Source organism: Egretta garzetta, unplaced genomic scaffold (assembly GCF_000687185.1).
Source record: "Egretta garzetta isolate BGI_Z169 unplaced genomic scaffold, ASM68718v1 scaffold260, whole genome shotgun sequence".
Classification (NCBI taxonomy): domain Eukaryota; kingdom Metazoa; phylum Chordata; class Aves; order Pelecaniformes; family Ardeidae; genus Egretta; species Egretta garzetta.
Window position 1 is genome coordinate 2,477,653 of NW_009258662.1, and position 13,053 is coordinate 2,490,705.

At 40.5% G+C, this 13,053-nt stretch overlaps 1 protein-coding gene across 2 annotated transcripts in view; it reads right to left on the reverse strand.

Annotated features, from left to right (window-relative positions):
* Nucleotides 1-9,822, reverse strand: part of MKLN1 (muskelin 1) — a 102,793-nt gene extending 92,971 nt beyond the window's left edge. The window contains exon 1 of one of the 2 annotated variants that reach the window (XM_035903860.1): nt 9,667-9,822. In XM_035903860.1, the coding sequence (XP_035759753.1) occupies nt 9,667-9,788 (122 nt within the window). In that variant the 5' untranslated portion in view covers nt 9,789-9,822. Of the gene's footprint in view, nt 1-5,633; nt 5,653-9,666 lie in introns of those variants that run through there. The other variant, XM_035903861.1, reaches the window with a different exon arrangement.
* Nucleotides 9,823-13,053: the final 3,231 nt, after the last annotated feature.

A 13,053-nucleotide genomic window follows, 5' to 3' on the forward strand; every position in this document is an offset into this window, starting at 1 on the left:
GAAAGAGGTTAAGTCAGAGGTTGAGCATTAACAGACTGAGAAATTAGCTCGCTCTTTCCACATTGGGCAGACCAAAATCACCACACTAGCAATGGTATCCAAGCAGTCCCTCACCCTGACAAAGGAGACAGCAAGGAGCTAGAGCAGGATGGCCCCTTAAAATACGTACATTTTAGAGAGCCGGACTGGTGGCTGTCCAGCTGCGGGCTTTACAAGAGACACGTCGTGATTTTGTCACAGCACAGGCACACAACTCAGGTTCCCTCTCCCTTTAGCTAGTTTCCATCATAGCATGGCATTTATTAACACAGCAACGCCAGCACTGGCCCAGGCCTGCAGCTGGTTTATTCACGCATCCCCAGTGGAGAAGAGCACATCTGAAGAGCATACAGACACGCACTACCCTCTTGCTCCAACCCCATCAAAACAGGAAAGGTCAAGCCACTGATCTGCATAATTAAACATCCAACTAAGTACATCTAACTGGCAGCGCAGAGAGGCTCAACTCCAAGAGAAAACCTAGTTCTCCTCTTTCTCATTTACAACAGGGAGAAAATGAACCAACCAAACCAAAGAGGAGAATCTGGGAACTGACGAGACTCAGATTTCTAATAAAAGCTGCCAGTCTCAGCACTAAGTCACCACTAGAAGCCAAAACACACTTGTTTTGAGAAGAATCATACCTGCACTCCATGGCCATGCCACAGGCAGACAAAAGGATATTTATGAATTTCCTAATACCTTTTAATATCTGGAGAGAGAAAAAAACACTAAACTTGAAGGAGATACGTATCTTGTATTAAATACTTAAGGGGCATGAAGGCAGATAAAACCAGATAACACTGTATGGCTTTTCTCCTTTATGGAACTTTATCCTAGCACGCGAGAAGACAATTTACCCTACAGAATGAATTTTATTTATGATGCTATTACATTTGTTTAAACATTAGACGATAAGCCCTTCATACGTTGAGCAACTTTTACAGGAATTGGCACTGCTATGTGGCCAGATAATGCCCCGCTGGAAAGAGGCATTTTATAACTGGGACAGATCCCAAAGATCGTATTTTTAGAAGTAGATTTGTTTGCTTCTCCAGGTCAAAGATCAGTTTGCCACAACCGAAGAGGAACTCAATCAGTACCGCCCAACAAGATAAAAATCTTTCTGCAGAGACGGAGAAAAGGGATAGGCAGCTCACACAAAATTAAGGCTAAAAAGAAACTTAAAAGATAAAAGACACCAGCGTCAATGGAGTTATGTGTTTAAAATTACATCGGCTATTTATTAAGATTAAACAAACATTGAAGACAGAAGTCCATATGTACAAAGGCAATTTACCATGATGGTTTAGGAAAATTTACGGGCTTGGAGGAATTCAAGCATTCCAGCAGTCATGAGGCAGTAAGAAACAAATAAATGCATATCCTACTGATGGGCACCTCTTTCCATGTAAAGCCCTTTTTTCTGGACCTCACAAAACTCTTACACAGTACCTGGAGGCAGGCTTTTCAGAATGACACCTAGATTAAAATCTGAAAAACTTTAGATTAATTTCCATGCAATCTTCACAAGGCATTAAAAAAAAAAAAAAAAAGGTATTTGTAAGCCCTTGAGCTACCACAAGTACCAAATAGTTTTACGCAAGCTTTTCCTGTGAAAAAAAGCAGCCCATTAAATGCGGTTTGAGATAACTCATAACCATAAACTGTAGATACAAGAGCTAGTCTAGGATAAATCGATAACGCTGCCAAGAGGGACCATTCCACCCACTCGCGCCTGATCCTCCCCCTCCCTACACCAGCAGCTGTAATAAAGATTAGCATAAATAACTTCTTTAGTCACATCAGTTCTCCAATTTGGCTTACTACTAGTGCCAGCACAAAAGGAGGAGAAAAAAAAAAAAAAAAAAAGATGAGCAGCTGGATCCAGCCAAGGGGTTCATACTGGAGTGAACTCCCAATACCACTCTCCCACTGGCAGGTAACCACTAAAAAAAATGTAAATGTCATGGTACCTCTGCTACTTTGTGGGCAAACCTACCCCACACTAAAAGCTAAGCAGAAGGAGCTATTTTATTTGCACCACAAACCATAACACGTCCAGAGGCGGTACTGGTGTGCCTTAAATTCAGAACCTAGCTTCCTTCACAGCTATTAGCATCTAAGCCCTTATTGTAAGCATTCCCATCGCTAAATAAAAGTGGATCATTCTGGCTGCTTTATGTAGAAAGCCCTCTTTGGCAGAACACAGTGGAAGTTTCTTTTTATTACCCATGCAGATGCTGGTCTTGCAACTGCTGGAAGTAGGTAATTTTTCCTTTTACCAACGTAGAAACCATCATATCCATTGTACCAACTGCTAGCTGATCTCTGCTGGAATTACAGAGATGTCCCCATGCCTGGTATTACCAGAGGACTTCCCTGTGCAAAGAGCTGTGTGGTTTCAGGCATTACAATCACTAAGGGAGAGTTTTTCTTTGCTTTGGGCAGGGAGGAAGGGAGAAATAAGATGACTTTGCAGAATATACTCCGAATTAGGTTTAAGGCTGCTATAATTTGCATCTAACCTAAATATTTTCGTGAAGCTGCTATTAAAGAAATCCATTACTTTAGGAATGTGTCCTTAAGAATAAACAAATCCAAAACACGAGCTTTGCTTGGCACATTCAAATTGCTCTTCAGAGAGCAGCTGTGCAGAAAAGGGCACACGCATCTCCAAGAGGACTTGGAACTCAGACACAGCTCTTCTAGAAAACCGCTGAGGTACCAACACCATTACACTGCAAAAAGCATTTGGAGTGCTACGAAAACACAGCCTGACTGAAAATGGACAAAATACTTTCTTCGGGGTTGTCCACATGATGATTTTTTTCATTTTTTTCCTACAACCATCCCAAAACAGACTAGCAAGAATGCAGCAACTGGAATACACGGACTAAAATTTCCACTAAGTCCACTTTACAGAGGACTGTAAGACATGGTAGACCAACGATTTCAAACACATGGAACTCTCACACCAGCCAGTGCAAAGCATCAATGGAGATACTCTTGCCCAGTCTAGACACTGGAACATACACACAGCCTTAACCAAGAAAAATGGGGGAAAAAAACCAAAAAAAAAACCCACCACCAGAAAAAACGTATTCCATGGATCTGGAAAGAACCAGAGAAATTTTTCTCCTGCAACTCATGCTGATTGCAAACCAGCTGGCTGCGATGCTTCAAAAGCTCTGTGTACCTACGGCTCTCCCCTAAAGCAGTTAAAAAAAAAACCTTTTTAGATTTTGTTATAAAGTTTCTACTGGAAAAGTTCTCTGCTTAAAATGGCATAAGGATGTAAAGACGTGAAAATGTGTCAGTTGAAACACAGTCAAACATACACAGTTATTAGGCAGCATGCAGATACATTCAGGAAACGAGTTTTTTGGGGGTTAGGTGTTGTTTTGGGGGGTTCGCATTTTTTAAAACACAGGACTTCTTAACCCCACTGTCAAGAAGTACAGGAGGAGCTCTTGCATAGTAAAAAAAAAAAATTGGGTTAAACATGTTCACAAGAGTGCAATTTTAAGTACCGTATTGTCACGAGACTCGCCAACTTACTGCTCAAATTTGTGCCCATCTCCTCAGCAGCAGTTTCACACAAACATCCAGTATATTATAAATTTGCTTCTATCAAAAGTAAAATAGCGAAGCAAATACAACATACAAAAATAAACTGATGAATTTAGAAATCACCTTACAGAAATATGCTTACCAGATCTCAACTGACTATATGGGACAACAAAACAGGTACCACTTAGTTTTGGCATAGAAATAGGTCCATTAAAACCAGCTTCTCAATTATTTCTTTCAATGAACAGTTTACTTTTTAGGCTGCCTCTCATCACTGACAGCCCAATGATACAGAAAGGCCTTTGCTAAAAACCAAACTGCTCCTTAAACACAAAATTATACTGTTGCAGGCATTTCCAGTAACACACTCCCCCCTCCAGTTAACATTTCTTTAGACAAAATATTTTTTGATTCTTCAGTGCTTCCTCCTGACTTGCCAGGAATTAAATGTTACCAATAGCAACTAAAACTGCAGCAGTATAGTGAATTCCCAGCAAGTTATCAGCACCTGGTAAATAAGTTCTATTCCAGTGACACTCCACAACCCTGAATCACGGATTAAACTTTTGACTGTATCACAGCACTGAGCAACCCAAATCCTTAGCGGCAAGAGCTCCCAGCTCCAGGTTGGTAATATCAGTATTAGCACAGCAGAAAAACAAATTGGAGAAAAAATAAAATAAAGTCAGGCTTTTTCGCATATGTTGGTAACCACAGTAACTTCACACATCACAGGTAATTACCAGCCTAATTGTCCCAATGTTTAGGGATTATAGTTTAGATGCAATTTAACTGGTAAATGAGGCTGAACCTTTAAGCTTAAAAATTATCAAGGTTTGTTCTCTCCTTACACTAGCTTTGGTTCTAAATTGAAGAACTGTTAGATCAGTGAAACAACAGATCTCTTTCATGTACTTAAAGTCTATCTACTTTGGGGGGGGAAAAAAAAAAGCCAAGTTAAAATGCTGATGAAATTGGCAATTATAAAGACTGCTTCACCTGATCATCTTAGTGAACCGATATTAGTGAATGTAAGATTATACAGAACCTTTTCTTTTGCCCATTTCTTTTCATACTCAGTGTTCATTTCTACATATCTAAGCCACAAGGATATTTGAAATCCAGCCTTTGAAGTGATCCACGAAGTACTAACTCAAGCAACGTGGCATGCATGCAACCGAGCCTATAAGAGGGTTCCAGGAGGTTCCCTGAGCAGAAATAAATCCCTGGCTTGATAAAAGACCAAGAATGGGATGATTTCTACCCTTCAATATTCAAGGAGGAAGTTGAAAATATTAGATTTTTCACCTCAATGGATCTGTAGCAAATAAATAAAATATCGTAGTAAAATTTGCCAGAGTTTAAGACATCACCAACTGCAGCCACTTTATAACAAAGTTCAGTTTTCATTTAAAAAAAAAAAAAAGTCACATGTTGCTGGGAAAATAGTTTAGACAGTGTGTGAACAGCAGGATTTCTACTGCCAGCAATCATCAGAAAAGCCACTGAACTTGGCCTTCCCCAATCTTCCACAGTACTGGTGGAGTAGCACAGTTGAGTACTGCATTGCTCTCATTTCCAAAAGCATTTTCTTGGAAAGAAGATTAGAGGTAAGCAATGTCTAGCACACATCTGTGTAAACCCCCTATGAGGTGTTTTGGAAGCATCACAAACTTGGTGGAGTATTTTTGACTAACACACATATGGAAAAATTTTACAAAGGCCAGGAAGCAGATTTAGGTCGTCCATGATTTCACAGCACTGCAACACTACTCTTACACGCCACAATATGAGTAATATTCCCACTCAGAGGGATCCACAAGAACAGACGAAGTGATTACATGTAAAGATATAAATTCCTAACGGAAGCCATAAACACATCTTTAATATTCATCAGCACTGTAACTCCACACTTAGTAAAAAGTTCACCCAAAAAAAATGACAGCTGTGAAGTAGTTTAAAGCAGACTACATTCAACAAAACAGACTGAAGCTCCCCCCAGCCCCCATGCCCAAACTAACATCAGGTATGGAGCTTTTTCACCAAACCGTTATGGAAAATGCCTCCTGGTTCCAGGTGGGACCACCTCCACTGTGTAAGCTTTCCTTTCAAAATTAAGGTTCTCTCACTAACAATGCAACTCTACTCAGGGGATCCAGAAGACAAAATATTGACCTGGGAAAATAAAGAAGTATCAGCCTGTCATTAAGTACTGGTTAGTTGGGGAATTGCATGACAAGTCAGAAACATTTGCCCCTGGAGCTACATTATGGAATAACTCCTTATTTTGGGGCAATAGCCATAATTCATGCTGAAGGATACACCAGTTCCCAAGCCAACGCTACTTTCATATTTGGCAGCTTCCAAACCCCATAACAGAAAGCAGGTTATTTAGGAGATAAAACGTGAAAGTGAGCAACAGCACACCATCGTGAAAGAGCAGGGTGGGAACTCATTCAGCAATTCCTTACTCACAGGTCAATTTACCTAACCCAAATTTTTTTCTTCCATTTTAACACTGTGTTAAGAGCACCTCATTACTAATACAACTTTCAAATATAGAATACGTTAGGAAATTAATATTTAAATAGTTGCCGTACAAGGCAAACGCTGCTTAAAGTATGTACCTACAGAAAAGCAATTCAAGAGTAATACAGGTAATCCCCTAAGCAGATTTTCAGTGTTTTTCAGGCACCTTCCCAGAGCTTGAGAGTGACATTCTGAACCCAGCAGGCAGTCTAGGGAGAAAAGGCAGAGAGGACTGAGAAAAACACCACCAAACTCGAAATGGCCAGCACGTAATTTTTCTCCATTATCAAGATCATGGCATTTTCCAGGAACTGCAGAACACACCAGCAGAGGAGGAGCAAGGACTATTAACCAGTTTGCTTTTGCAGCTTAAATTCAGACATGCAGGCTGCTATCCTCAACTTAAATATACGGTTGTGTTCCTTGATTTAAATTGATCCAGGAAATACTTTCTCACAGATTATGCATACTGAGTTTCAAGTAATGACTAAAATAGCAACTACCTAAGGTAACAAGCCATTCCACATCTCCAGTGCTCCTTCCTCCCCTTCCAGTAACTGGTATATTATTGAATTCAGACCCAGCTGAACTTACAGTCCACGGTTCCTACAAAACTCAACAGGCCATAATCAAAAAAGCAAAACTACATTTGGTTCTAGAGGTTTATATTAACATGCAATTAAAGTCAGCCAAGCACTGGCTTGTTTTGGAAGTTTGGAACATGCTGACCTCTAGACAGCTGACCGAATCGATGCTGCACACACCACTTAACCGCAACTGAAAAAATCTTGATCACATCATAAAAATCAATGGTGGCGATAAACCTAACCGTCCATTCTAACAGCAATATGCTAAAAAGAAGATGAATGTGCAGAATAAGAAACTATATTCTTTGCCATATAAAAAAAAAAAATCAAAGACTGTACGTGCTGTCTCAGCAATAACAACAGTTATCCCAAGGAAAACATGCTCTGTTTGAAACAGTGTTTAAGTCTTTAAGCAAGTAATTAGTAATCAGGAGCTAGAAAACCTTTATTAAGCTTGCAGGACATAAAGCCACGTACCGAACAAATGATCCATAATCTGATGATGTTAACACCTCCTATGAAAATTTTATGTTCTTAGTGCTCCCCAAAAATGCCATCCCAGAAAAGGTTGAAGATCAGAGTAATACAGGTTCTGCCAGGTTAGTCACAGCAGGGAACTAGAGCAATTAGCATTTCACCTTCAGCCTTCTGCCACTGAATAAAACTCCATCTAATCTCCTAAATAATGGCTATATTTTATCTGGAGCTGAAAGCAATTTCTTCTCATACTACAGCATTTATGCTTTTACCTGGGAAGCAAGAGCTATCAGACTTCTGATGCCAGTGTACAGGATGAGCAACTTCGTAATTTTGTGATTTTTTTCACTACCTCCAACTCTCTGACCTCTTTCTTTCTCACCACTTCACTTTATCAGACACTAGAGAAGCACCTAATACTTAACGTATTCATTCTGTACATAACTATTTTTACAAAAATATCTTGCGTTTGAAGCATTCAATTACAACATTCATAAAAAATCCTAGGCTACAGAAGTGTGTAAGCAAGGGGGGAAATGCCTGTCAGGACAGGAGATTGTCTAGAAACAACCAGAAAACCCACACAAACAAGTGAAAAAAACCACTTTCCACTGGACACTGAAAAGGACGAGAAGCAGAACTGAGAACATTTCTATACACAGAGTTCACTGGAGGGGAACAAGAGTCGCCCAGCTCGCTTCATTAGTCAGTGATGGCATTTCCAGCTCATTTTAGTAAATGTTAAAAGTATCCATCAATATTGCAAAGACATCACGAGCACGTAATTACAGAGAGCCAGCAGGTGTGCCTGTTCATCTTCCCATATCTAAAGGCAAAGTGATTAGAACAAGGAAAAGTGAATTGGCTACATGAAAACATTCAAGTAAAGCTATAAACGCTGGGTATTTGAGTTGAAAAAACTGTATTTGTGCTTATAGGCACAAAAAAAACCCCAAAGTCACAGTTCCACAACTAGAACAGCAATCACCACTGCCACGTAACTGAAGTTATTTAAGAAACCATGAGATATAAGCATTATCATTGAGACTTCTAGCGTATGGATGATGAGCACGGTTCACCGTGCCAGAAAAGCTCTAAAGCACGCTTTGCTAGTCCACTGTTTTGGTCTGGTTGGGGCAGCTTTAAACCTCTGAGACCTCAGCAGAAGGTATCTTCATCTCGTCAAGGAAACAGAGCTCGGTATCAGAAAACAGAACAGAAAACCCAAACTTTTTCATTAGCCATGACTGATCTCAGCTTTAACATGACATTGTTCAAGACCTGGGTGCATCTGTAAGGAGATACGTGAACCTGTAAGGGACAGATCTGAATCATCGGTTTCACGTGGTAGGAGAAACTGAGAATCACGTTTCACCAGCCACAAGTACCTGTTTTTTCCTGTTACAGAAATCTCAGAGAACAGGGTAGCTGGAATTCAGGTTATTTTCTGGAATTTTTTTTTTTTGAGGTAAAGTCCATAAGGATTTAAAAAAAAAAAAAAATGTTACACATATTCTCAGTACCTTCTTGCTAATGCTTTGCAATACCCTAGATTTGAAAACACAGGAGAGTAATCTCTGCTTCAGAGTAAACACAACACAGCAGTAGATGTTTGGTCAGACCGGGCAGGAACTTGCTGTCACATCCTCTTAACTAAAAAGCAAAAAAAAATTTGCATTCTCACTTTGAAAGGCTACGAGTCACTCAAACTTTACTACCGAAGTATCTTTCACTCAGTTTACTTCCCCTGCTTTGACGGAAATACAGAAAACCAGCAAAAACGCACACGATTATTTGAAGTGTATTGTAACAAATCAGCCGGATCTTTCTCTGTCCCAGTATGCTTTCTAGGAAAGAGACAACAGAGCCATCCAGCCTTTAGCATTTGATGCAGTACTACGTAAGGTGTGAAACTGGACAAGCCTGGAATTATTGGAATAACTGAAGTCCACAGTGAAATAGATAAAAATGGGTCGCAATGAAAAAGTGACTACCAATTAGGAGGAGGTTGTTAATGGCACTTAATTGTCAGCTAAGAAACCAATCTTATTTTATATTCTTAATAACAATCTTAGCACAAGAAATAATTGAACAAATCATCAATAAAAATCCTAAGTCAAATCTAAGAAATATAGGCAACCTAGGAAGTCTTCCTCTACAGTGATACCATACAAGAAAACCTGAATGACTCTGAAGATCCGAGCAACAGAAATGGGATGAAAGTTCCTCACAAAGGTACATGACTGGCATAACACAGTAAAAAGCTCTTGTTAGTCTCTGAAGTGGGATTTCAGCCATATGAAACAGTGACAGGAGGACCTGAGTGCATTAGCCAACTACGAGACATCATCAGTTATAAGCCTGGTGCAACCACTAGAAACCATGCTCCTAGGATACAGTAATTTAGCATTTAGCAATAGAAAAGGGTACAACAGCCATCGCACAGAGCACAATACTTCACCTCTTTTTCACCCTAGCAGGCAGTTCAAACTGGAGCAGGTACAAAAACAGGCTATTAAAAAAAGTCAGGATATGAAGTGTTTCTGTCAGAATGTAGAGCAATAGCTTTTGGTTCTCTTCCATATACAAAAAAAAAAAACACAACCCTAAGTTTGGACAAGGGTTACATTACCTTCTATAAATTGTTTATTCCCTCCTTGACTAAGAAAAGAAGTGACTGAGCTCATCACTTTCTGCAGAAGGCCAGAGAAGAGAGGGGAATAAAGTCCAGGTCTCTCAATGCATGTCAAAAGACACCAGAACTCACTTGTGTAGCTCATGGGAAGTGACTTGGTGGTTGGGGTAATCCCTAGGCCAGTCCCTTGTGAGCCATTAGGGAGCAGCCTCCCATGTAGCTCCGCTCCTTCGGGGAGGAACCGCGGAGAGGCAAGGAAGGGATCCGATGGAGGGCTCTCGGGCAACATGCTGGGTTGAACATTTTCCAAGTTGGACAAGCTGAAGCCTCTCAACACACTGTTGCCTCTACACAGGCAGAGCGTCTCTGGAAACACCAGATGTTTCAAGAAGAAATTTCCTCTTGGATCAATTTTCTTCCCAAAGGCACAACCTCCCCCTACAACACAGACTGAACTAGACACTATTACTAGACTAGCTCTTCCATTTCTACCCACAGAGTTTTTAAAATAAATATTCAAGTCGGAATTTCTGCTGGTAGCTACAAGCCAACAGAAGCCAACTCCAGCAGTTTGAAAAACAGTAGAACTATTCTTTGGCAGACTCCAGAAGGACAATCTTCATTTAATGTTTGGAAAGGTCTTTGCAAATGTGCAGGTAGCTGCAGCACTGGTAAACCAGCCAGAAACTGGATCCAGCAGTAGCTCATCTCCTAGTACCACCACCAAACATAACAGGAAAGACACTGGCATTCACCAGAAGAAACTGTCACTGAAAAAAAACTGGTGTTTTTCAGTAGACTCCTGATTCTAAACCAGAACATGACCAGAAAGGTCTTTGAAAAACACTTCTGGTTTTTGGTTTTTTTTTTAATTAATAAAAGCAGTTATCAGGTGATTTCTGCTTTTGAAGTGTTCTGAAGTTTCAAAATCAGTTCAACATCCCATAAGCAGATGAGATGTAAGTTTACACAACTAATTTCTTCCCTGGACAGCAGTGATGAAAGTTTTATATTCTATAGCTCTGTTTATATTTAAAACATTTACATTTAAAACCATACAACTACTTAAGAAGCGTGTTTAAATCATACTTGGCTGACACAGAACATAGGTAATGTACTCTGTTCCTCTTCCACAAGCACTTTGCTTGCAATACCACAGCTCCCACCAAGAAGCAACGTTATTAAACAGTAGTTTATTCCTATATGCATTATGGCAGAGTCCCTCTTCTACTTCAAGGTTAAAGTGGTTTCTTCCTAGTTACGCTAACAAACTTATTTAAACAGTATAACCAGAATTCCCAATATCCTTCCAGAAAAGCATCATTCTGTTCCGCATATAAACCAGCTTTTAGCTCTATCTGCATGTTCAGCCCATGGTATGTTATGTTCCTGTCCCAGCAATTTTAAAGTTTTCCATCTTTACTCCATCCCCCAAAACCCACCCTCTCATATGTTTCTTTATGAATTTTCTCCTTTTGAGAACCTAACCTTAAATCACAGGTCAAAGCCTGCCCTTTCCATTTCAGATGGCATTTAAGGTCTCTCCCAGAACAGGGGAATCAAAAGTTAGCAGACAGCAAGTAAAAACCAAAACTTTCATAGAAGGAAGGCAGCACATGAGCATTAGGACCAGCATCCCTCAGACCAAGGTCAGCTTGCCAGAGAATAACCCCATCGCTGGGATTATTGAACACCACTTAAAAGCCATTAAAATTGTTTTTACCGATGATAAGCACATTTAAACAACTTCTTAAAAAACAGCTGATGCAAGGTCATGCATTTGTAAAACACCAGCCCTACTATAGGAGAGGGAATTCTATCACGGAAGGCAATGACATTAAGGACTTTGGGCAGCACTGCAGATACCACGTGGACATTAATTTCTGAGACGAGTCTGTAGCAAAAAGGACTTACGGGAGCCTTGGAAAGGAATATCAAGGAGAAAGATGGTATTAACTTTTTATGTCGCATCAGTGAGATCAATAACAGACTGTCACCCTTCTATTCAGGGACCAGCACTTTAATATGATGCTGAAAGCCAGAAATGCTGGTAGAAATAACTACAAGCATGATCACAGACCTGACAGAAACACCTTAAAGTTGAGTCTTTTTAACAAGAAAGGTAAAGGGATTACTCAATTATCGCCAAAGATTATCAATTAAAAAAGAATCCAGTTCTTTTTAATACCTAACAAAGCAGATCGGCAGAAAGATACAAAGAATAGGAGTGTAGTCAGAAAAACTTTTTTTTTTTTTTTAAAAGGTTCACTTCATTTTGGAAAGCAGAGGTAAATTCGTGATATTAATTATTAACAAATACGGTAACCCTGTCACTTGTTGATAGTGGGTGACAAAAAAATATTTAAATCAAAAAAAAATATTTAACTCAGAGGTTATTTAATTCAGCACAATCAATGATTAGACAAGACTCTGCAGCCTGCAGTGACTCAGGTGTCCGAGCGCTGCGCTCCCAGCAGTCCTCCCAACCTCCAACACTGAAGCTAACTTATCAAAAAGGTGTATTGAAAAGGTGTATCGAAAACAGCACACCTAGACCACATTATTGTCACTCCAAATTTTGCTTCCAGTAACTACAGGAATTTAACAGGCCATAGCTGGACTGCCACAGAGCCAAGTCTCCCATTCCGTATGGGTTCACATTAGTATGGCAGCACAAACCGGTGGCTGTGAAACACAGCTCCAGTCTCCTTTTGCCAAAGCAAAAATTCAGGATTTTCAGTTAAAAAGTTATGTTTTTTTCAGTTAAAAAGCAGAAGGCGAGGGCAGCCCATAAGCCCTTTCCCCCAAACCCACCCACAACAGGTAAGGGTAGCCCAGGCGTTTCAGAGGTCAGGGGCAGGAGTGGAAGCCCGGCTGCCAAAAAACACACTGCCCAGGGGCACCTGACATAGCGGGGCCTGCAGGGCGGGGGCGAGGTTTACTCGTCCTTCGCCCCACTTCACCCGCTGACCAGTCTTCCCTCACACAGTGCCCGTTTCCCCCCCCTCCCCCCCAAATCTGGGGCCACCTTCAAACCCTTACATGCACACACCTCCCTCGCCCATATCATTTAGGGACAGGGTTTAGTGGTGGGATGGCAGGCTTAGGTTAAAGGTTGGACTCGATGATCTTAAAGGTCTTTTCCAACCAAAGTGATTCTATGATTCTACCTAGTGATCGCCCCCCACCCCATGCACACCCACCTACCCACCC